The sequence below is a fragment of the Danaus plexippus genome, chromosome 20, assembly GCF_018135715.1.
Source record: "Danaus plexippus chromosome 20, MEX_DaPlex, whole genome shotgun sequence".
In the NCBI taxonomy this organism is placed as follows: Eukaryota; Metazoa; Arthropoda; class Insecta; order Lepidoptera; family Nymphalidae; genus Danaus; species Danaus plexippus.
This window is the reverse complement of record NC_083550.1, coordinates 6,697,195-6,723,849: the sequence shown is the minus strand read 5'-3', so window position 1 is coordinate 6,723,849 and position 26,655 is coordinate 6,697,195. Positions and strand designations below refer to the sequence as shown.

The 26,655-nt window shown below is 34.7% G+C and overlaps 1 protein-coding gene and 1 long non-coding RNA gene across 2 annotated transcripts in view; both read left to right on the top strand.

Annotated features, from left to right (window-relative positions):
• LOC116773824 (dystrophin, isoforms A/C/F/G/H-like) overlaps window positions 1-26,655 on the top strand; it is a 228,887-nt gene that overhangs the window by 193,783 nt on the left and 8,449 nt on the right. The window contains exons 44-45 of the mRNA XM_061523731.1: window positions 354-477; window positions 2,616-2,782. Coding sequence (XP_061379715.1) covers window positions 354-477; window positions 2,616-2,782 — 291 coding nt within the window. The remainder of the gene's footprint in view (window positions 1-353; window positions 478-2,615; window positions 2,783-26,655) is intronic.
• LOC133319419 (uncharacterized) lies at window positions 12,261-26,640 on the top strand. Its single transcript, XR_009753035.1, has 3 exons — window positions 12,261-12,373; window positions 16,182-16,623; window positions 26,458-26,640. It is a non-coding gene; the product is annotated as an uncharacterized LOC133319419 (long non-coding RNA).

The following is a 26,655-nucleotide window of genomic DNA, read 5'->3' as shown; positions in this document are numbered from 1 at the left end:
TTGTATTGTATGTATTACTTAACAAGATTCTTTTCTCGGCTTCTGTTGGATTTGCAAACGTTTAATCTGTTTGTATACTGGGTTTAACAATTAATTGGTAATTTATGTTCTGAGATCCAAATGATGGAGCGCTGTTGAACACAAACAAACATTCTTAACATGCTGATAAAAACATAATGTTTATTTTAATCATACATGACTCTGATGTCTGAGCTGCATTATTGTAAACTTTCATCAAAATCCGTTAATCAGTGTAATCTCAAAGAGCATCGAACATCTGCACATCTCTAACTCAACACAAACTTCCGCCTCTATAATATAAGTGGGGTCTAATCGTATGTTTCGTTATCCAGGACGACCACCGTGCCTTCCGCCGCCAATTGGAGGATAAGCGCCCAGTGGTTGAGAGTAACCTGCTCTCTGGGAGGCAGTACGTGGCCAACGAACCTCCGCTCTCTGACACCAGTGACACGGAACGTAAGAAATATACAGTACTATGAATTATATTCTTTGCGACTCTTGAAATTGCAGAACACAACCGGACTTAACTTCCTAAATCTTGCACAACCACTGTTACCAAAAAGTAGTGGATTAAGTGAACCACAAAATATCACACGGTCCCTTAAATGTGCTAGCTTTATGATAGACAGTCCTATGAAATAGTAGTTACTATCTACACTTTCTCTTTTCAACTGAATCCACAAGACCGCATGGGACCGCTAACTTGACAGTGATTACCATTGATTACCATTGATTACCGCCGGTTTCCGGTCAAATATTCCCGAGTTTTAATTAAACTGCAGGTGATCGTTTTCATCAACACTCGCAATTACCGAGCCGACTGTAATTTAACCAGTCCGAGTGTTCCCCCTCTACCGATACAGGGAATTTGTGATTTGACTTTAAATTGTATTTGTATTGGACCTTCCTTGTTTGTCATTGGTTTAATTGTTTGAGCTTGCTCGCGGACATCGCACCGCCGGACACACTCCCCACTTGTGAGAAGCTGGCAACAAGTCGCATGTACAGTAACGATATAAATTATACGGCCAGCGTCGTGTACAAGGTATCCAAAACACATTATAGGAAGGTGCACGTAACTATAACATTAGTTAGCGATGACGTCACAGGCGACACCGACCGACAGTTCGTTAGCTAATATTGATATCAGCGGCTTCGATATGTGCATAGTTAATTAATTATTATCTGCCAGTTGGATCGGTACATTTGGAGAGTAGGTGTTTGAATTTTCATACTAAATGTCAGTTGAGAGACAACATAGAGACCGGTCGAAGCAAAATAATAGCTTTGTTTAATTAACATATAAGTACAATGACGTACACAAGTGACACAGAGCCTCATGCACCACAAGCTGTATGAATTCTCAGATTATGTATTATTAATGTGTTTTTTATAAACGGGGGTCGGTTCCAGGAGTTGGACGGCGCGCAGTCTTTTAATTAAAGCAGGTTCAATGGACACTCCTTGGGAACGCTTCAAAATCTTAATTACAACTGGAACAGTAATAAACCCGGCTTCCGTCTGTTCCGTTTTACAACTTAATAAATACTTGTTAAAGAACATTTTTGAAAATTCAACGAACTCAATTCCACTTTTTTTCCGCTGCGTGATCTAAAGTCTAAACAGAAACAGTTTCGTGTATAAAACAAAAAGGCCTAGATGTTAAAAAGCTGGTAATGTTTTTGCGGTGGAATGATCTGCGAGATGCGGCCCGGCCTGGAGCTAAACTAAGCCGATGGATTTTGTAATAAGTGAAAAATGTGAGGTATCTCAGTGTGACTCTCGGCGCACGGCCCGCTCACTCTCTTTCAACTATTGGCTTCAGTTGGAACGTTTTATTTTGAAAATTCCTGTTTTATTAAATTTTACGAACGTTTCTCTATGTAAGGGACACTTTATCACAAAATACTACGCATATTTTTTTAATCTGCTTTAACGTTTAATATTATCGTCCTCGTGTCTGATAAAGAACTGTTCGAGTTAGCTTCGAATGAAAGTAAGTCGTTATTAAAAAGGACTAGTCCTATATCATAACGCGCTTCGTACACATTTTCACTTCACGTTAAACAACTTGAGTCGAGCGATCGTTTTATTAGAAACATGGGAAATATATTCATTCGTATCAAAACAGAAAAGTCGACAACGTTTGTAAGTTACTAATGGTTCGAGCACTATTCAACATTTACTGTAACTATGAAATAAAATTTAATATTTCCTTTTTCTTTTTATTTCGTAAGTCTTATAATGTATGAAGAGCTTTTGAAATAATTCTAAATCAAATACGTAATAATGTTTTTTTTTATTGGCTCTCAAACTGGCGTACTGAAAATTGCTTTCAAATTTGAAACACGCCTGCCGCTGAAAATACTTTATACGTTTAAGAGTCTTAAACAAAACGGCGAAAGAAACAAACTTATTAATTTGAGAAATTCAAACGAACATTTCAAATGTATGCACAATTTTTAAATATAAGTTTAAGCCGCCCACTTGACGATACCTACTGCGAGAAAAGTCTTTCCTTTGAACTAAAAACCCATGTTAATGTAGTATAACTGACAATCTCAGCGTATTAATAATGTTTTTCACATATCCAGCGAGTCGTGACTCAGAAGGTGACTCCCGAGGATACCGTTCTGCTGAGGAGCAGGCTCGGGAATTGGCGAGGTCCATCCGAAGAGAGGTCGCAAAGTTAGCTGATAAATGGAACTCCCTGGTCGATAGGAGCGACGCCTGGGGCCGCTGTCTCGATGATGCCGTGCAGGTGAGTGGATGTACAAGTTTCTTAAATGTATATTTCCGAGAGCGCCATCTATATTGTCTCTTCGTTACTAATCTGCCTATAGATCTTAGTGCTATCATTTGAAACCTAGATGGCGCTAGTTGTATAGAATTCGTTCTCTACTCCGTACGAAATTAAACAACAGTACAATAATAATTTGAAAGCAAACAGCATTTTCTAATAAACGTAAACATTTTATTGCGGTCGTAAATTCAGCGGATCTGTCGCGAGCCGCGGATCGACGTAACCTATAACAAAATAAAATTAATTTACTTAAAAAATACATCACGTCAACAGTATAAAATTTTGTGTGTGTTTTTTTTTACGACGGGCGACCTTTTATTGCTTTCACATTTTTACCGTGTCAAAATGTTCGCGAATTATTTCATAATAACAGACCGTTTGGTGCAAACGTGTCCGCTGTTAATGCTCTTTATAAAATGTTAGTATATGTAACGGATATCCGTCCAACAATAGAGCTATGGGTTGTTAATGGCGGGCGTGATCACGCGTTAAGTTCCTTGATTGGACAAAGATTACGGACGCACAGATGTTTACCGAACACACACAGATGTAACACGGGTTCCGTAACCGTCAATAGACAAGTTATAATGTAGACAAACAAACGATTAGAGTCGTTGATATACGTTTGTTCGTGTCTCGGCTCGTCAACACGGTAATCGAATTATTTTCAATCGAACGAGTGTTCGTCACTCCCGGATCTGCTCAGACCACATAAGAAATACAATGGGGAATGTTTACCATGAGGGAATCCGAAGTCATTGTGGTGAAGTCAAACGGAAGAAGATTTACCATACAACACTCATACGAGGCAGGCTTCTACATCACAATCAGCACACTCGATTTGTTACCTTAACACAAAGGAATAGAGCTTACAGTCCACCTGGCGTATACGCGTTGAAAATTAATAACGTTGCTTTAAAATTCCCGCACTAAGTAATTGCGAAACGTGTAATTTATGCCTTGAATCGGATTTAACGTCAAAATACACTTATATGTTTAATTGTTTACGAAATGCATTTTGATATTACCTCCTCGATCATTGTATTGAATCTGATCATCGATATTCTTCTGAGATCACACGCGCGTTATATATATTCGGTTCAGAGTAACTGACGAAGAAATGAAAATTAATGAATACACCTTACGACCAACACGAACGACACACCAGCCGCTATTAGTTTGGAGGAAACATTTTATTTAAATTCATAACTAAATCCTCTCAGAGGGCCTTCAGTTATGTATTCGTAAAAGCTCTTCATCATCAGCATATTGCATGAGTGTGAGGCGTGTCAAGCAGGAAGCTTGCTCTCTATTAATATGACCAGCCAAGTCCTGGACACGCCCTGACCTGCTTACTGCGACGATATGCAATCACAGATGTAGACATACTGAATGAGACACTCGCTCTACACACATACCTACAAAACTTGGTCTTATTACTAATATAAACTTTGAACATTATTGAAGATAGTAATAAATGGAGTATCAATAAATTAACTTCCACATTGAACTAAACTATTAATTTTTAATTAATATTCAAACAAAAATATGACTATGATTATCTGGACGTCAATATGTTTCACACAACACGTGATGCCGGCGTCTTCCTGCTGGCTACATCCGTGAACAGCAGCGCGAGTTCCATTAATTGCCTTCCATTGTGTCACGTTTTAATCTGAGCCTGTTTTGATGCAACTCTTTATTATCATGTATCGCTTCATTAAGTTTGTATTGATTAGTTCCGTCCACATCAACCGAGTACAGTGACAATCGAATAACAAACGTTAAATATTCTAATACGGAGATATCAGGGCTTATGTTCCGTCTTTGAATGTTTTATACCTATATTCATGAAATTTATTCTATATACAATGCGTTAATTTTCTCGTGACATAGAGTAATCTCAAACGAGAGCTCGTTATATATTATAACTAGTTAAACTTAGTTAAACCTGACTATCAAATGCGTATCAACACAACGAAGTAAAATAGACTAAATATCTTTGTGTAACAGCAGTGAACCAGCTCAGTGTATGTAACAATTCCTGTTATTAATCGACATACATTTTGTTCATCTTGTTTCTCTGCCGTACACAACTATCCGAAGCCACTCGTCTTAGTTTTAGTCAAATTCCGTCGTAAGTAATTGGTAAAGTTATCACTGGATTGAACTAGTTTACAATCGCCTGGGCCGCTGGCCTTTCGTCTTATGACTATTGAATTCATACTAAGTGTTTGTTACCGTCGTCAAACAGTTATTATGTAAAATATATAAATTCAAGGGAATATATTTGGCCGAGGAGTCGCCTGTAATGATTGTGCGAGGTGAGACTCTCTGTGAATACTATTATTAATACAGCGGACCCGGACTCGGCGGACAGATGCTGTCGCTAACAATGTACGTCCAGTGAGATGGAATCACTCACTGTTAAGGATTTATTCTAAGTAGACGATGCAGATAAATATATATACCGGTTGTTATTTATTTCGCCATTAACTACTAGCTGCTCCGTGACTTTGTTCGCTCTGTGTAATTTTTAATGACTTAGGCAAATTTTAAATTTCTTTTATTAACCTAAGCAACTCCTTAAAGCATCAACTATTGAAAGGCTGTTCTAAATGTGTCCAACCGTTTCAGAGATTGCAGGAAAGAAACAGACAGACAAAGCAACAGAATTGTAAAAAAAAATCCATGGTATATGTATCGTGTAAGCATCTAGTCAATAGCGATTATTTCAAACACGATAATTGTTTATGTCATGTTATTGTATAGCAGTAACCTGCGCCGCGCCGCTACAACCCGCAGTCCTTTTTGAAACGTCCGCCCTTATAATTGCGTCTCGTTAGTTCGACTTTCCTTACATGATGTATTTGCCTACAACGTGTAGCCTGCTATGATTACACTGAGCACATTATTATATATTTTATCGTTCGTGCGATTGATAGCTTCACTTGTTCCATATCTCGAGCGAGTGTTCAAAAACGGCCGAGTCTTACAAACAATTTTTCAGAAGCTTTTAGCCGTTGAATTAATGAGGGTGGATGTTTTGTATGGCCGTGAGCTCGCATACATTACGTGTGACGCGCTGACGGACGGACCTGTGAACAGCATATATATATATATATATATATACACGCTGAAGCCCTCTATAAAGGTTGTTGATATCTTTTGAATATTTTTTATACAGCTTTAATTTATTTTATTTTAAACGTAATAACGGACGGGTCTCATTTAACCCTGACCGCTAATCCCGTACAACCTTAAGTCTTTGTAAAAACCGACCCGCTACAGATTTAAAGTCTGTAATCTCACAAAGCGAAGCCCGGATCTGGTCAGGGCTCAGATTATATGGAGTAGATGTTACGTTACTTAAAACTATCACGAGATCATTATTCCTCGTTACAAATAGAGTGATCGAAATAGTTTATATTCATTAAATAATACTAAAGTATACTTTAATAACACTGATTGTTGCTGTTTGTTTTTTGAGCCAATTATTATATGATTCAACGACCGGGAATCGAACCCAACAATCAAAAGAATAAGCAAAAATAAATGACTTCTCTACACAACACCAGCACGCGGCTATAACGTATGATAATTTTGATTTAAAATATCGTATTATGACAATATTTTATGAACCTATAGATTAAACACACATAAAATCACGACGGAGACACGAAACTCGCTTAAAAAGCGGGATAATTCAATTTTATTGCGATGTAAAATGAAATACATGCTGACCAAAATAGATTTAATATTTCACGAATGAATTTAACTTGTTTAATACCTTTTATTGAAACAAGTCTGGCTTCATTGGATTTAATATGGTCACGATAAAAGGACAAAAAATAATAGCGATCAATTAAGCATTGTATGTTTGGTGTTGTCTCCTTGTATAGAATAGAATTTATTAATACATATTAAGTGTTCGTGGCTGAGACGGCACTGCGAGCTATGAATTCATTTGTTTTGTACTTATTCCGTTAAAACTTTAAAAAAATCAATATCCTAAAGATTAATGTCAGATTATTATTATATACCATTGAACCTTTTTTAACGTGTTTTTTTTTGTAAAATAACCGACTTTTTTCAGTGAAACTTATATTGCATTATAATATTGATATACAATATAATTATTAATTTCATGTTCAATTAATAACTGAATACTTTAACCGCTTTGATACGGTTTGATCCGGTTTGATCCGGCGAGAGCTGTAAATTGACAGACGTACGAGTTCATCGGCGCCCGCGCATCTAAATCTAGCTGTTTGCATTGGTTTTACTTCATTTATTTGGTCCATAGAAAACTTAACGCTAATACAAGTGTTTAGGAATGCTGTGAAATGGTTCACAAAATGATCCTACGCTTATGTGGTTACCATTTTATATTATAAAATAATTATTTGAAGTATTAAAAAGATTAATGAATAATATATGAGCATTATTACGTAGGTATATATGTAGCATCAATAATACTACAACGAACCCGTACAATTGACAGATGGTAAATGTAGGTAACCTAAATAGTTTATCCGAGACAATCGCCAGGCTATTGATGGGAGGGGGGAGGGAGACGCCTCCTTCAGACTGCTCTGATAGAGCTTTACATAAAAACATACAATAAAACTCTTTAACATGGACCGAACGAAACCGAGTGCAGGAACTAGTGACAATACTATTGACAACACATTCGTGATACTGTTACCACAACAATGTATAGAACGTTTTTTTGTTATATAATATAATATTTTGTCTTTATATTTGTTATCGTAATTTACAAAGACCACTATTATTTGTAAATAGATCAGCTCGATCACATTACATTAATGTTCATATTTGATGTAACTGTCAGTATCACAGAACGAGTGACCTTTTGTCCGCACTAGTTAGTTGACATGACAGGACTCACCCGTCACTTGTATAGTTCATTTAATCGTGACTTCATTCAAATTACTTATAAGTGAAGGTCTACAATAGCATTCATAGAGTACATTTCCTTCACTCACAAAAATATTGCACTCTGATATCAAATTCATGACTTTGTCAAAATCGTATTCTCCAAAGTAAGTCCATTATATATTTAGTCCGCTGTAAGCGCCACTCAAAACACTGTCTTAATTAACCAGAAACGAGCTGGTGTCCGGCTGTGGGGTTACGGTCACGAGCGGCAGCGGATTATCGCTATTAATTTAAAAAGTCTTCTACATTAACAATGTCTTCAGGAAATTTATTTAATTTTTTGATTTTTCCTATATAACGATCTCCTCACGATAATGTATGATAATGTTCGATGAATAAAAACCACTTTATAAATCTTTTATCTTAAGGTATAGTATGTGAGTTTGATCATAATGATACTCAAAGAGAGCTCATCCTGTGTCCAAGTACACCCGCTAATCGCTCGCTCCTCGCCCGTGACCGCCGCCCTACCTCGGGTTTACGTTTTCGCCGCTGTTCATAAATTCATAATTAAATCACAAAGTACAGCGTCCCTTCGTTACGCCGGTTTTATTTAATTCTTACTCGCCGTCTCCGCGCTCCTCGCCGGCCGCTCCTCGCCTCGCAGCTCGTCTCGGCTAAGGATTATACGTTATTCTAATGATTATAGTTTATATTGAATCACATCGCTGCAATTAATTTGATTTACTGCGACGTTAAAGTTACAAAACTATTATGAATATTCAATAGCCGACGCAACACTGAATATGGTCATTAAAATATGAATGAAACTGAAATAAATTTAGTTATTTAGGTACATAAAGTCATCTTTATTACATTATTTATATGAACTCGGTTTTTAATTAATTATTATATATGTGTATAAAACGAACTTTCCTTCAATAAGCTGTTATATATTTTTTCATATTATTCAGATATTTAAAATATAATAAATCAAACATTGTTCATGTTCAATTAAGGCGGTGTGATGTTTTTTACTTTTATATGATTCATAGTATTTTTGTTAAATATTTATATTTAGTATGTTCACTCATAAACTATGACATTTATTAATTAATTTGAACGTGACACACGTTGTAGTATATTCCAGAAAGTATGTCGCTTTAAATGACTTCATGAAATTAATTATTCCAGTGTTAAATAAATCCCGAATCTCGTGTATTTAGATAGCTTTTTTGTTAACAAAAATAAATAAATTTGTTATTATAATTTACATAAGAAAATATATTTTATCTTATCAAAAAATCAGGATAAATTCTTTAAAAAAATATGCTCATTAGATTATGTTGCAGAACATTTTATATGATAGAATTGAATGATTTAAGTCTACATCGGCATTTCTCGCATGTTTGTAAACAACGAATTAAACAAAACAATGAGCTATCTGTGACTGTGACATCTGGATGACCTGCCTGAGAGAGGTTTAGGATAATCGGTATAGGTTTCAATCACATAACTAATAATCTTTATATTTTCGTTTCCCTGCACTTAATATATATTGTTTGTTCAAGTCCAAATCGTCTGGTGGTGTGTCATAATATCTTCACTAATGGTAACTACTCAGTTCGCGAAGCTAATTACATTTGTGAGAGGGAGTCCGGCTTTTGAATAAAGCTCTCGCTGACAAAGAACCTTATCTCGAGCGATGCTATCAGGAGACTTATCTGACGACATTAAATAATATTCATCTTATTATACACAAAAATTTACGAACAACAAACTCTGCTTACTCCCAATGAAGTAACTACGGCGGCTCTCACTTCATTCTGTGTTACCTTTTTTTTGATTGAATTTTCTATAACTGACCAACAACCATACATAGCAACAGTAGTAAATTTTAATATTTTAATCGATAGCAGAGATAATGTTGCTTTTACAAAAAAGTTAACATTACTAATACGTTTCTTCCTAAGTCGAAACACTTTGATATCTTTTTAAGTATTCACAACAATTAGGAACAATATTTCTTTTCAATGACAACTTATTAAATGTATAAAATTATAACTTTAAATGCAAAGTTTTTATATTCAGCGCTACTCATTATTCTCAAAACCACGTTATTGTCATCATAATTTCAGGATAATAATAATTAAAACACTTTTTAATTTACAAACAGTATTTGTCAATGGATACGAATGTTCATTTCTCGTACTACTTAAAGAATTCGCTATCAACGAGAGGAAATTTGAAAAAAACCAATTTAATCCGAAAGGCAGTAACGAAAAAAAAACGAGCAGTAAAGTTGAATACAAACTAGCCAGTAATAAAGAGAAACTCAAATACACCTAAAACTTCCAAAAATACTACTAGAGCGAGCAAAATTAAAAACTGCTACAACGTGGCTATGATTTCACAGTTCCCGGAGACTCGTTGTTTTATAACGAACTTAAATATTAATATAACTCATAATAAAGAAAATTAAATCGCACGAACAGAGAGTCATATTATTACGATTATAATTTTAATTTTGTTTTCATACATAAGTTAGTTGAACGTTACAAACGTGACAAATGAACGAGCCGGTTAAGAGATTAACGTTAGTTTATATTTAAGTCATGATGGGTGCCGGAGCCCCGTGAATATTAAAACCCGTGGTCACCCCGCCGGCTCAGATTGAACATGCAAATTGTCATTTCGGCAATCACACATATTGCGCGCTCGCTAAATAGAGTATTGTTTTGTACCGAATGAAATTCACTAAATCAGAGACGGCGTAACGTTGCAGGTTTGATGAATTGGTGATCAAAAACGAACTGAAATACTTGTGAATATGTTTGTAGTATCTGAACTGTACTTCTTCATATTATAGGCTTGAGATTATTTTATATTTACTATTAATACTCACATACTCTATTAGAATAACATTCACATTATTATGTATTCTAATGAACGATCTGTGGACATAAACCGTAGCTTCCATGCCACTTCCATATAAATACAGAAGTCTATTAGTAAGAGGAACGATTGAGATAATTTCAGCACAAACTTAATAAGCATGGTATATAATGTATGTTCGAGCTTTACTCGTATCCTATATAGAGCCTTAAGTTCGTAAACCACCTGCTGCACCGAATCACTATACACTAAAAGCTTTGTTTAGTTTTCTATTAGGGACTAGTAACCAGCGCTCGTACTTAGCTTAATGTTTCTGTATAATCCTACATTTAAAAGATCATGGCATATCATTATCATCATCAGGCATATCATTATCGTATCATAATCATAAAAGCTCTCCGCTCCAAGGACCGACCCACATACAACATTCACCATTACACTTCAATATGCATCACAAAAGCAATTACAATTATGAAGAAATTATTGTTAAATTAATATATATATATATATATTAAATAAAGTTATTCTGCTGTTTGTTTGCGTTCATGAACAACGCCGACTAATTAGTGTGTATTTTGTAAAATTTCAAACGGACTTCGAAAAGCAAACCTACGGGCCACATGTTATGGTGTTACTTAGTGAGCCATTAAGGCATTGTTCGTGATCTATTTATTAACATCCTGTGTAGGGTCATTACCCATAACAATGTAGTACAAGCACCCTGTAGCTATGAATGTAACTCTATTAACTAATAGCCCAGACTTTCTGCTCTATAAATTTATTTGCTGTTCGGTTTCTGTAAGAAATTGTAAGAAAGGGAGCTTTGAATTCTGTTTTTTATAGAAATATATTTTTTCTACAGTAATATAACACACAATTTTAATGGGACAGAAGTAGCACAATAGAACTTGTAATAGACTTAAAGTATTATTCGTTTCAAATTCCAATAACCAGACAAAAGTCATTGTCATTATATTAATTCTATAAAGAAAAGAGGTACATTCTAACCTCCACCTCCTTAATTTTTGGTTTAAATTTTCCCAAAACAAAAAAACACAAGTTAATGATTTAAAGTCCCAACACAAAAGGACTGGACATGGGAACTGTTTGAACCTAACGGTTTTGCCCTCCATCACTCATTATTAAAAGTATAGTAAAAGTTTCTTTGTCTGTTCAATGGTCACTCATGTCCCACATCTACTAACACGCACTTCTCTCACTCTTCATTCAAAAGCTCCAATTCAATGTTCGTTTAAGCCCGCGTCGGTTGCACACTGCCTCTGTTGTAGTGATGTCCATCAAATGGCTTCGATATCGTTTAGTTTTAAAGAATGATTTACACCATCCAGTATATTACAATAAAAGAATCGCCTAATACTCAGATAGCACCAACGATAGGGAATCAATATTCGCCACAAAAGTATGTTATTTTAAAAATGTCTTAATTATATTTAAGAGTGTCACAAATTTATTTATATAGAAGTATTATTTGAGAAACTTCTAATTGATATACCTGTGTGTATACATCGTAGGTTTTTTGTCGATATCCTCCCCATCCTTGCGAGATCATGCAGTCAGTGCCAGCCACAATAATGATTATGTAAATACATGCGCCGGCGCAGCTTTTGCATTTCACACTCAGTGCGACGTCGGCCGGCGAGCGGGACGGACGCGTGTCGGCCTCGTATATATAAAATACAAATCGATGTATAAATATAAAGAGTTATAGTGTATGCAGTCGGTGTCGTACCTGTATGTTAGTGTTATTAATTTTAAGCGTCAGTTTAACAGATACTTATCGTGTTACTCATATCGCCTTTCATATCGGCCGTTCAGGACGTGATTGTTCAGTGCGTTACGGTGATAAATAAGCACATTTTTGTAAATAGCATATGTCATAACTAATGGTTCCGAAAATTCCCAACTATTGTATATTTATATGAACTTTGCAATTCCAAATAAATCAAATTCTAAAGCAATCATGTGATACTCTTAGGAACTGTTTATTTAAATTGATTCAATGAGTTCTCTGCGATTTAAATATTCTTCTTAATTAAAGAGCGTTCAGTCAGAATGTCAACTGGGTCATTAGTATTAACAAACATCTGACCTGTAATAGGTAAATAACATGACTGACTCACTGTATAACAGTCGACAGTGCAGCCAGCCTTTGCGGACAAAAGTAGGCTTCATCATCATTATTTTAATTATATTAATTATTAATAATTATAATAACGCGAGTGACTTCCGTGTAGTACACAAGGTTACACAAGATTCCAATAAGAAACTTCTGTCAATGCTGTCTTCAAGTAAACTCGCGCTACGAGCAGTTAAAACTATATATTTCTACACAAATCATTCTGATATAATAGCAACAACTAAAAACAGACAAATATTAAGAATCCTCCTCATTCATCATATCGGCGTACAGCAAACTTTATTTGTTATCTTAATGGCCATGTTATTTTGTTCTTAATACATCTATACATGTAGCAACCTAACTTTCATAATCTCTCGAACATTTTTTTGTTTTGTTTTTTCATACGAGCTTTAGTTTTCTTATTACAAAGTAGATTTCATTATTAATATAATAAAGTTTTACAAGTAAATAAAAAGATTCCGCGGTGTCTAAATCTAAAGGTATAACCTTATTTCTCAGAGTAAAGCCTAAGTCGATCTATATATAGAGCAATATTCTGATTATGTAAAATTTCCTACCTTAGACCGGTTGTAATGAGTCAGACGGTTGTGTGAAAGTTCCCTACAATCATACTATTGTCCAGGATCCAGTGATCTCATGCAATTACTCTCATTCCCATGTTTAGAACCCCTTCTCCGAATTTTTAAAGTTTACAATCACATGCCTTAGATTTGGAAGTGATCTCATAGTACCACGGAAGACGATTTACAGAGATGGAAGTAACTTAAGGAAAAAAAATAATAACAGCAGCTGGTAATAGCTTTAAATTGAAAAAGTCCATTTCATATTCAGGTGGAATTATTGCACTGAAAAAATCTATTCGAGAACTGAATGGATTCTTGTTAAAAAATGTCTCCGCAGATAAAATGTGTCAGTTTTCCCGCTAAAACTAGTGTTGCCAGACTGCATACAAATGCTCGTCATCTTTATTCAGAACAGAGCTCTCCAATGTCGGCCGATTTATTTTCACCCATGTTCCAACGAAACTCACTTTCTGTTCGATTTACTCCGAACACTCCGTTCCGAAGCAAGAATTCAATAATAATCTTCTCTTAGAATCCTTACGATATACGAGTGTAACACAACCTGCGCTAGCTATTGGTTGAGAATATATAATTTAATGAAGCGCTTGACACGCGAAGATAGTTTAAAACTTTTTCTTAAATGTATCAATAGCTATATATATATACAACTATCAGTTGTGAGTCGAAATTGAAACCGTCACAATATATTTGTATAATTTTATGATATTTTTTATTTCAATACGTTTAATTAATATCCAAATAGCGTTTCCGTTAACGAATAACGAATTATTCATAAAGTTTCCTCAGTTGTAACACGAGTATAAATAAATGATATTTTTATTTAAGCAAATTTAATTAATGATATCGGATTTAATTATTAACAAAATGAATTCTTAACTTTATCAGAACAGTTTAAGAATCGGTTAATAACGAACTATGAAATTGTAATGAAGCAACTTCTAATGCGTACACGTATTGTGTAAACAGACCCTGGGACACTCCTGCCAAGTGGGTCGTGTTTCAGATCTGTGATGCTGTGTTGTCAATATATATTGTACATGCATAATAATAGACAGCATCTAGGTCTCTATGTAGCAACAATAAGGCCATCATTCGTTGTAAGTATAATTATTAGAATAGCTCGCGGAATGTGCAACAACTTTCACACTTCATAATATCGCACAGAAACGATTAATCTCACTTAAGTGTTGCAGCAGTGAAATAAAAAATAAATGACCTCCCTCCGAGCCCTTAATTGTTGTATTTAACGAACGAACCGCGAGGAAAATAACGATATATGTCAATTGATATTCCATGATTCCGTGAGACTGACATATCATAGAGTAGGTTAGGGTTGTTTTTTATAATCCTATATAGAATGTCCTCGCTTCCTCGAAGAATTCCAACCTCAAAATAAACACAATGGTGGATTTCGCCATCATTAATTACTCCATAGACTGTAAATTTTTCGTAATGAAAGGACAAACGGCCTATAAATGAGCCTTTTAGTACCAATTTCAGCCTATCTGGCCTCGTATTTAACGTTTTATTGACCATGTTTTTACATCGCAGATTAACACATTTTATTTTTACTCAATACTAAGAAAGTTCTAAATATAGAATACTAAATTGGCAACCATTTTGTAAAGGAGCATTTGAAGGGAAGCGGAGCCGTAACTCGTTTAACAATTGGAGCCAGGAAATGCGATGAAAACTATATTAACTGTGTCCACCGACGGCTGAATTAGCGACCGCTCCGGAGTTCGCTGAACTAACACCGCATTGTACACAAACTAAACCGATGTCGCACTTAGGATTCATATGTCATGAATTTGTTCTCTATTGTTTGTAATTTAGAACATCTGATTCTCCAAAGTTTGTATTAAAATACTGTTACGACACGAATATCTTTGTACCTTCTTGCATTCCTGTGGCAGACGCCAAACGTTATTCGCGCCTAAAAGCTGACGAGCCACACAAATAAAAGCGGTCCAAAAGCAAAGGTAAAACACACTTGAGGTGGGATGCGAAATAAAACGCAATAAAATGTAGCCCTAGGCTATTTACGGACCTAGGCAAACCAGACATCCCCGCCGATGTTTTTTTATGCCTTTTGAGGTTTAGTCACGGGCTTAGTGCTTTATAACTGTGTATGCAGTTAGCATTGCACATGTCAGCGACTTAACATTTTAATTATCATGCAACGGTAAAACACACGTAATGTTACATGAAGCCGAAGACAATTCATCTTGTGACAGTGATGTCATGAGTACGTGATTTTTGACCGGAACTCCATTGTCCGCGGTGACTAACAGTAGCTATCATAATATTTATCATATCCTCGGATTTAAGACCTTAGCATCTAGTAAGTAGTATTTGTGAAGTTGGCAACGCTCCCGCTCAGATATAGCGAGGGATTTGTCACTTGCTGTGGACTTTCCTCTGTTATTATATAAATGTTGGATCCAACTAAGTTATTTCGTTTTAAGCGCAGACGTTTGTTAGAATTTAAAAATTTTATCTTATAAACAACTCTTGTCAATATATATTTAATATTAAATTAAAATAATGCCGTAGAATCTTTAAAAATAAATCAACAAATACTCTTTCCTGTCTCGCCAGTTTAAATGGAGTGCTGTCAGTAATGAATTAGCTTATTTTCGCCCAACTCTCAACGACCGTGGCGAGCGATATTTTAAAATTGCTTTGTTTGTTACAATGAAATCCTGAATTGTAGCAACTTTTGGTTACAATATTTTATTTACTCGTACGAGCCAAATAGTCGATGTATGTAAATAGTACTATCAACATTTTTCATGTTCCTGCCGTGTACAAGTGATATTTCGTAAGTGCAGTGCCATATGGCGCCGGTGTTATCTTACATGTAATCTTTTAATATTAGCATACGATTTCTTGAAACTTATGAAATAAAACATGGCACGTAACATTTTAAATTACACAATCGCCTTTATTGTAATATAAATTGAACAATATTGTTTGAGATTCAGAAATAAAACACAGAGCGATAACGAGTGAAGTCTAGATTCAGAAATGAAGTTGTGGAAAAAATATCATTTGTGTCGAAATCTGAGAATCGAGTCATCGGACCGTCTCTGAGTGAAGTTTAGTGTCGGACATGAAGCAGTGTTGAAGTGGAGACGACGATGCATCTTCAAAGTGACGTGTGTGACATCAGCTATGGGGACGAGAAGGAAATATCGAAGAAGGCTGAGATGCTGTATTATGAACTGATCAGAGCTCTGGAGGAAGAGGAAAGGGTAGGTGCTGGGTCATGAGCAGATTCTTGGCGTTATTAAATGTTATAAGTAAATACATCCGCTGCTGTGCAAACGACGTTTCTAATATCAAACGGATGCTTTCAAGGCTCCTATTCTATTAGCTGAAAAATAACTAACTTAAACTAACTTGGTTTGTTCGTTATTTTTATAACAGGCAACAATTATCCTCTGTTCGATGTTGTGACGCAAAATACCGAAAACAGAATATCGGTTTTGAGAGCCATTTCACAAAAAAATTATATTGTAAAATATGAAACGTATTTCCATATCTTGCTTGATGTTTGTCCAGTGCCGCACGTCAAAAGGTCACGAGTTACCTTCATAAAGTCTGTCTTCTTGTAATCTTTATCTTATATCTAGCAATTACTTTTCCACAGACGTCATCTGTGAGTAATTTTCCAAATTGGGTCCATGTTCAGTTATAACAAGATTTGCTTTAAGGCTATCACATCAATAGCCATTCTATACAGATGGAGTTATTGTTATTTTTTTAATATATTACTTTATGATGTATATTCAATAGTATCAATAACATACCACTATTAAATCCATGGGGTCCAGCCAACCCGGGTCCGGATCTCAGCCATCAGTTCTCTTACAACATATTTTTTGCTCAAACGCCTCTCAAATTTCCAATATAACTCCCACGATCATAGGCTTCATGTTGATTCTCTTTTTTTCTGTCCTCGGCGGTTGGTATTCATAACATAAGATCATGACTTTAGCAAATAAAAATTATCTAAAGAGGTTATAATTTTTTTGACATTTAAAATAGGACGTTCTATTTCTCGCCTCGTCTTGAAAATCAACAGAGTAGGTACTTAAGGATTTAACAACTTTATGAAAATATTAATGTGTTCCTAAAAGCTTTAAAATAATATCAAAATGAAGTTACTACGAATTCGGTAACAGATACGTAATTAAATATTTATTTGGCGCTGAGTTCGAGACTCATTAGTAGCGGCGACAAAATAAGAAAGACCTCCTCGTATACAGTATGCTCAGAAAATTACATAGATGTTAATTTAAAAAAGCCTTTTGCAATTAATTCCATAAAAAATATATATTCATGAGGCTAATAATGGTAATAAACCGTTATCAACAACTTAACAAACCATCACCTCATCTTCAGTTTTCTCGTAGAACACCCTTTACAAGGTCCAGACCTGTATATGAAATCGCCTCTCTTAATTTATTCACAAGCAAAAGCTTACGAAGGTATTCAGATCTGGTAACAGGTTATATTTAAAGTATATCGAGATGCTGGTAAACGAAATTCGGAACGTTTTTTATACAAATTTTAGATCAATTTTACCGACGCGAATGTTTCGATTGTATTATTTTTAACTGTGTACTCATCTGGTTGTTCTCGTTGACTGTCTCATGACATTCAAATACTGATAATGAATTCGATCACATATTGATTGTATTGAATATATCCTAAATCTGTTCTAATTACAAGTCATTAGTGATGTTATATTTGCAGACACCGGTAATGTTGGATGTGAATCGATTTTTGTTAAAATCACCAAACCGGTCGATGGGGAGGTCAATGAACCTCAGTATATATACATGCTTTATACCGTTACTAGTTTTATATTTGAATCACTGATGATACAAACTATAAGACCTCACCAGTTCGCTAGGACCTAAGCAATGAATTATTTTTTGCGACGTTTACATACCTACATACTATAAAACTACACTGAATATAGTATTGCTGTCATGGGTGCTTATACACGTGGACCGGGACACTCGTAAAACAAACACAATAAAACTTTGAATGCATAATTTGGAAATGAATTTCGTAAAAAAAATGGAATGTTTGAAAATATCGATAAAATATATTGCAAGTGCAACTTTTTCTGGCGTCGTTCCTCTGAAGTCTGTACTGGCAATTAAAATTTCATTTACATAATGATATTAAGAAATCTATGCAATCTTTTAAAGCCCAGGATTTAAAAAATGTTCATGAATCTTAAATGGTCTAGGAGTGTTTTAATTATTAATGTTAGGTTCTCGGTACACTTGCGAATGTTCGCACAATAGATTCACCGGACTTGTTTGTGGCGCGAGTTGATCGCAATACTTATAGTTGTTTTTGACGCAAGTTTAAACTTAAGTATTAATATATTAAAATATTATAATTATATTGATGTCAAATTTATATTAGAATTAATAGATAATACTTTAGGTTAAATCATTAGCATAACAAGATGTAATTTGAGTAAATTCTAAAGCGTTGTCTTAGCTTATCTTAATTGACATACACGCACGTCTATACAGACGAGTGTGTTTAGATAACGGACCTCGAACATCGTGTCGAGAAGGCTCGACGATATAAAAATTAATTACAAATAATATGTCCACTAAACTAACTTAAAATTTAAATTTAACTGTTATCAGTAGTATAGCTTTAATATAACATATTATTAAAATATATTGCATCTATATTTTGCGAGACATTTAAACTATTTTTTTCACAAATCTGTCAAAGAAATATTTTTATTTGATCGCTGGCTGGGCGCGATGTTTCAGCTTTGTCTGAATTACTTTTGCTGTGGTCTGTGGTACAAGTCGTAAGTTATGCGATTTGTAATAAATAATATTGCATAAGCAACTGTTTGTATAAACAAACATAATATATGATTATAACTTATGACTAAGAACCATTGTTACTTTTAACCAAAGCTGTTTTGTATTTTTTAATTCAATTAATTTTTGTATCTCGCGTTAAACAAAATATTCTTTGATCGAAAAATTAAATTTATCTTAAGATATTCTTCAAACATTTATCAAAATAGTAAGTTTCTTGTTTCTCGATGTGATTTAAATTTTAAAGCGTTTTTTTATATTGTACTCGTAAGTAACCTTCACATTCACTTGACTACCGCTATAATAGTAAACATTTGAAAGAAAACCTGAGAGCGCGGAGCAGATATTAAATATTATGATAGCACAGACTCGGAGGCTAGCACTTTGACAACCAGCCTCAACTACCGGGGTTACTCAGCTTTAATATATTTACATAAATAGTTTAATAGATTAGCCAAATAGAATGAATGAGAAGGCGGCAGGCCAGTGCTCAGTGGACGTGGTCAATCTATCGATGTTTTAATTAAACATTTGCACTTTTATGAGTGAGCGATCCCACGGACAAGTACGAATTTGTTTTCGGAGTTCTTTGTAATACATATCTACGTTTAGAAGTACAGTACATAAGACTTCCCGCTTCAACATACAACGGATCACACTGCCATTGATCGTTTCATCAAATTTTTAAACTTCAAAAACAAAAGCCACCCGAGCTATCCAATATGACGCATGCGTAGTCACTCGTGACCTGCATGCTACATTAAACACATTATATCACATCGCCCTTATTTATAAGGACATAAGACACATTTTGATGATAACTCGAAACATTTTTACAATGACGGACAGTTCAACAAAGAGTATTTATGAATGTGAAGCTAGTCCATATATTAAGAATAATAATAAGAGCGATGTTTAAACGACATGGAGTATGGAAAAAGGTGCAGATACGAGGATTATATGTTGTAATATTTTGAAGTTTAAAAGATATCCTTGTTCTCGTTCGATGAAATGTTAAAGAAATTTGTGATTGTAAACCGTCACATGCGGTAAGTGTGTTCAGACAACCTCTTCGTGGTAAGATTGAGGAGCTTTATAGAGACGTAAAGACTACCACGAAAGACGGAGTTATATTAACATTATATGAAAATATAGCATTTTATTATTATAATCTTATATTCCTAAAATGTAGTACGTATATTAAAATAAGTGCTGCCAGACTAAGAATGTTGTCTCACAATTTAAATAACAATTAAATGATAGACCACAACAATCTAAGTATTTTGGTTTTCATTAAGATTTAATTTTAATTTATTAGAATGTTAAAGGGGTGAACTGATTAGACTGAAACTTTCACTTCTGGGCATATATAGTATATAAAATCCCGCTTACGACCCTCGGGGGCGCAAAAAAATGAAAGTAGAAACGAAGACTTGGGGATGGCTGATATGATATACATTCGAAGGTGTTGAATTATTCTGCGGATACAAAAATCTTTGTACCTCAACGCGGGTGCATGTGATCCGAGAACAGGAAACATTAATGATGGAAAAGGAGGAGATACTCTAAAGTCTAAACAAATCGTTTGTTCAAGGAATCGTAGTTTATACATTTTTCGACACTTATCTCGCGGCTCGGCCATTTTATTGTGCTTATATCGCAAATTGTGAACTAACTGAAAACTTGAATATTGTTTAGGAATCAAGATCTCTAAAACTTTGTTTATAATTTACTTCGTGTTTATGTAAATTAACGAGGTTTTATAGATTGGGGAGAATTAATAACCCTCATAACAAACGCTGTATTAGAAAATGAATCTTAAACTCATCAACGTAAATATCATTATAGATCGTCGCGCAATAACGAGGATGGATCCCGCGATGTTTTAGTCAAAATTGAGTCTAATTTATTTGTTGATAGAATTAGTTTTCATTCGTCCCTGTGTTTGTTAACAGAGCGATGATTCAGATCGTGGGCAGGGAAGGAATGTGCAGTTTTATTTTCTGCAAGTCCTGGACGTTTTTTTCTCTCAACGCTCGTATGTTGAACTGGAACAGATTTTGTGCTAAAAATATAACAACCAGGAGTGTTATAAATTATGATAAAATGTTAGAACATTTTGTCATAAAGCAACTTTTCGGTGAACCGTAACGAGAGTTTATACCGCAGTAAACGATAAGAGGCTCTATTCCCTTGTTTCGCTAACCGCGGACCAAATAGAGAAATACGATGCTGTTCCGGCCTCCGACGGAGTAAGATCACTCTAATGCGGCTTATCTCAGACGCCGTCTTTGTGTTTAAGGAGTCACGTCCTATCATATTTATAATTAAGGAACGGAGTCGCAGCGAGAGACAATAGCGCACGATAAATAAATTCGTCAAAGGACATTATTAATTTTATTTCCTTTGTCCGTTATTTAATTCTTGTTTATATTTAATTTCTATTTACGTCTCCTACATTGTTATCCCGAATCCCGGCTATCCCGGTGGATCCCGGTCTATCCCGTCATAAAGCGGGCGTGCTCTAACTATATTACGGGATGGATTTCCCTTTGACTATAGGAGACAACATGAAACGAATGAAATAACGAATTATCGGGATTCCGTCTGCGCTTTTGTAATTTGTCAACGTCAAGTTAAATCATATATTCTGTAGAAAAGATTCAGACATATACGAACGTTCATGAAAAACATATGTATCGATCAGCGATCGCGTGTGAGACGCGCAGGAGATCAGCTGTAGAGATGTTTGATGTCTTTTATATATTTTTTCAACCTAATTGGATTTAGTTTGGAATCAACTTGAACTCCGTAATTCCAGCCATGGTGTTACACGGTTGATTTGACCTGACATACCAACGAAACTTAACATTGATGAACTATCTCAAACAATATAGGAACCGGTTATTTGTTGTGCACTTATCCTTATGAAATTCAAGTCGTACCTCAAGATGTCGAACATTAATTGTCACCAATTACAATAGCTGAATGTAGGAACATGGCGAGGTTCTCGTCACTAGCCGGCTGCCACCCAGATGGATGGCTGTTTTGTATCTGATTTGACTTTCACCGGGTTTGTTACACGCTTTAATACTTAGCGGCCGAGACTCACGTATGCCTTTTAATGTGGCTTTTATATTTACTACCTGTTACTTATACCGTAACTAGGTTTTAATCCCTTCTTTGAGTTCTTAAAAGAGAAAAATTATATTTGAATAAAACTTCCCGTCTCTCTCTCTCTCTCTCTCTCTCTTAGTTTCACGATATGTTTAAGACGTTTCATTTAAATCGGTTTATTTTGAACAATAGTCGGTTTTATTTTTATGACTTTTTAATATGTCCTTATAAATAACTAAGTTATTTCTGTGCCTTTGGTCTCATTTCCTCTCTGGAATCTTTATATTTTATATAAAAAATTGTTGTCCTGAAGTTTGTAAGTTTAATTCCGAGACTTTAGCTCCGAGTATACTGAAACAATGAACTAGTGTAAAATTATACAATAATCATTATTGTACTATTAGTATTGAATACTTTTCGTAATAAATTAAGGACATATTTCTGTAAATTGTAGTTAAATTTTCGGTTAGTATTCGATGTTCCAGTTAACTATTTAAAGTTAATAAGCTGGTAACTCACTAACTGTGCTCCGATGGTGATACCTTATCACGCTCGCATGCAGCCTGATAAGGCTCTAGGAAGTGAACGATTTACTTTGAACAAAGCTTTAGAAATGTATTAACTGAAGCTTTAACTATAAAGTTATTTAACTAATAAATAAAGAATAAATATTTAATAGTAATTAAATATACAAGATTGACAAGGTAATAAAAATAAGTTACCCAGTCAGTATAAATGAATGCAATGGTTTAAGATACAACGAATAAAATAAACATTTAAATAATAATGATTACAATCTTCTTGTCAAAAACTTGGATACTACTAAATTAATGAGATAAAATAACATATATACAGTACATTAGTTTTGCTCAATATTCATACAGAGAGAGTGTCGACAAGTAATAACTTTAATTCGGTTTCATAAGCACAAAAGAATTAATGGATGTGAAAGGATTTGGTTATTTAATTTAAACAGTTCTTAACGTTTCAACCTGCTTCAGCGATGGTTTTGTATTCCTACTAAGTTATTTTGATAGCCAGTTAAGATGGTCTATGAACAACAGTGAGCAGATTGTAGTGAGCGTACAGAAACTATTTTTGAATAGTTAATATTCACATATTGTAATGACAAGTGTATCGGTTGACGCCACGTATTAATCAAGACCCACTTAATGAAGGATTCGTGTCGACTGATATCGAGTTACATTGGAGCACACAGACACTTACCACCTTCACTTAGTTAGTGTAATTGAATTATTACAGGAATTAACTAAGCGGTGTACCTTCTCAGCGGATTGCCGTTATTAACAAACGTACTGATTTCGTTGCAATTTTATAAATACATTGAAGTTTACGTTCCATCCAAAAAAATCCGTACTCGTATAGTTTATGAAAAATGTTATATCCTTATATAAACCATGTACTGGGTATGCTGGTGTTAAGCTTTTTATCCTGTCATCGTATGTTTTATGGCCTTTTCGGAGCCTTTTTGTTTTCCCACTCAGCCTCCAATTCTGTCGCATCTCGATCTTCTTCATGACTATCTATTGATTGATTCTCTTCATTTATAAGTCGTTAAATCTAAACCGCTAGTGCGGTCTGGTCTGGTCTGTGTGTATATCTGTGCCGTGTATCTCCGGAACCAGAAATAGAGTTCCGTGGAACCATAAAGTTGATTTAACCTGCACATAAACACTCACTCGCTGTTTGTTGAAGTGTTCTATTTATTTTAAGTTTTGTTTAAATTAACCGCGGTTTTATATTTGCTATTTCTGAATCAGAACACAACTATATATATATTAAGTGGTAAAGAAGAAAATAAATATATTTTTATTAAACAACAAGGTAACGTGAACTCGCCAAGTGAGTCTGCTTAATGGTCGCTAGGAAGGAGGAACATCTGAACTCCTCATTAGTGGAGAAAACACAAGTTCACGTGCTTTAATGGACAGCTTTCAATTTCTTCGCCACTCGCCACTCACCACTCCTACCACTCTTACCACTTGTATAACGACCTTATTAAATATACATACATTATATCGTTGTGATGTTGTTTTGTGGATTGATTATACATAAAATGCTGCTAAATTTACAAAAACCTAAGACTTGCTAGGTCCGTTTTTGTTTTATATAGCAGTATCAATATATTATTGATTTTAAATAAAATACTTGAAACATGTTCCCAGGGCTGGGTGCGACGACTTCAAGCTATAATTATTTTTTGAATACCGGTGAGAGCCGTCGCGTCTCAGCACTAGTTTGTAATTAACAATGTTTACAAACATTTACATCTCCTCGAATGGTTTCTTACAAGTTATCTAATGAAAATATAAAAGATATTGTTCAGTAATATTCCTGTTTATTTATGAACAGTAAATTTATATCAATTGACTTTTTTATTGTATATAAAAAAGTACATTCTGTAAATTATACACGATTTTACAATAGAAAAGAAAGTATTTATGTACAGAAAGTTAACGACCAGTTTATTTGAAATCAGCTTTGAGTATAAGACATTTACTAAAGATTTGATTGAACGCTGTCCTTAAAATTAATTCAATATTTTAAGAGACTTATTCACACTGTTATTTATTTATCAGTTACTGAATAATTTCCCTATTTAATGGGTTGCAGTAGTAATGAATGATTTAAACAAAAATAAGCTCTATTACAATCATATAAGGTGGAACTGATGTTGGGGAATGTGACAGAAGAAACGACACGTTTGTGAATTTTAAGATGTCACCGGTAAATATTGACTGGATGAGACCTCCGATAGAACGAAAATTAACTAAATTAGTCGCTAACAAATTAATAACTGCTTTTATTTGACTTGTCACTTTTACGTCTCCTAGATATCTTTATTTTTATCTTCCAATCCTTTTTGGATATGAAATGATTTTCAATGGAAACGTGTCGTATAGTTATCTGGAACGATTCCAGTGCTCCGAGGTCTCTGAGTGTTCGATGCTCAGGTATGCGCAATACGCGTCAAGTGCGTCGATTACAGCTCTAATGGCGACGTGAGATGGAAACGAAAAGAAAGCGTCTACCTCCAGGAGTTGTGTGGGAACGTGGAAACGTCACTCACCACTCACAATACAGATTATTGTGAAAATAGACCAAGAGCAGAGAAAATATACAGGGAACATGTTTAAGTAGCATAACAACAGATCGGAGATCTTCATCAATCAATCAATACATATTATAAAACAAAGTCCCTAGCCACATGTGTCTGTCTGTCAGTTCGCGATAAACGGAAAAATACTGCACCGATTATCAAACAGTTATCACCACTCGCTAGCGTTCATGAGGAAGGTTTTAGTATATATGTAATTTGTTACGTTTTTGTATTTTCTTGTATTATATATAATACTATAAGGATGTTACACGAGTGAGATCTAAGAGTTTCGCGAGTATTCATTTAAATGAAACTAATTTTTTCGTATCATTTCCGTGATGACGGTTGCTGCAAAGTAACAGAAACGTCGGGAGTGTGTAGGTAGTTTAAAAAAAAAAGTAAAATACGCGTAGTAATCCGAAAATATTTGTTCCATTTAAATGTTTATTAAAATACTAAAACTATCAGTTTCACGAATCGAGTTTTCGATAACTTTATATTGCTGTTTTGATAATTTCCTTTTTAAAATACGATACGCTTTATCCTACGTTTATAGGGCATCATTGTGATTTATAGGTAAATAACGAGTGCCCGCAAACAAGGGGACGGAAATGAAGCGTCCGGCGCTACGACGTCTGAAATTTTAATTAAATATGCTAATGAAACAAAAGTATAATTATTAATAAGCGTTCCTTGATAAAGATTTCAAACGTTTGAACGAGTAGACCTTGGAAAGTGAAGCCGGCGAGCAAGGCCGCGCGTCTCCTCACAAGGCCGGGAATCCTGACACTTGACGCACTTTATATAGTATATGGGACTTCTTGAAATATTACCGACCTTGAATGTCATTTCATTATTTAAGGGACAGCTTTGATAACTAGACTTACAAGTTTTGTTAGATATAATCGAAAGAGATTTTAATAACGATCAATTAATTATGAGGACAGGAAACAGATTTATTAAAACACAAATCTTTATAGAATTTAATTGCTGATGAGAGTGTCGTCGAGCATGTTATATCGGAGTGGAATTAGAATCGGAAGGTTTCGGTAATATTTTGTAGTTTGAATAAGAAACGTACTTCATAATTAATGAATATCTTCTTTTTAGTAAGAGTTTGAACAAAGTAGCCAAAGTATCAGCTGTTTCTAATGAAAAACGTTTTAAAATTATTTACA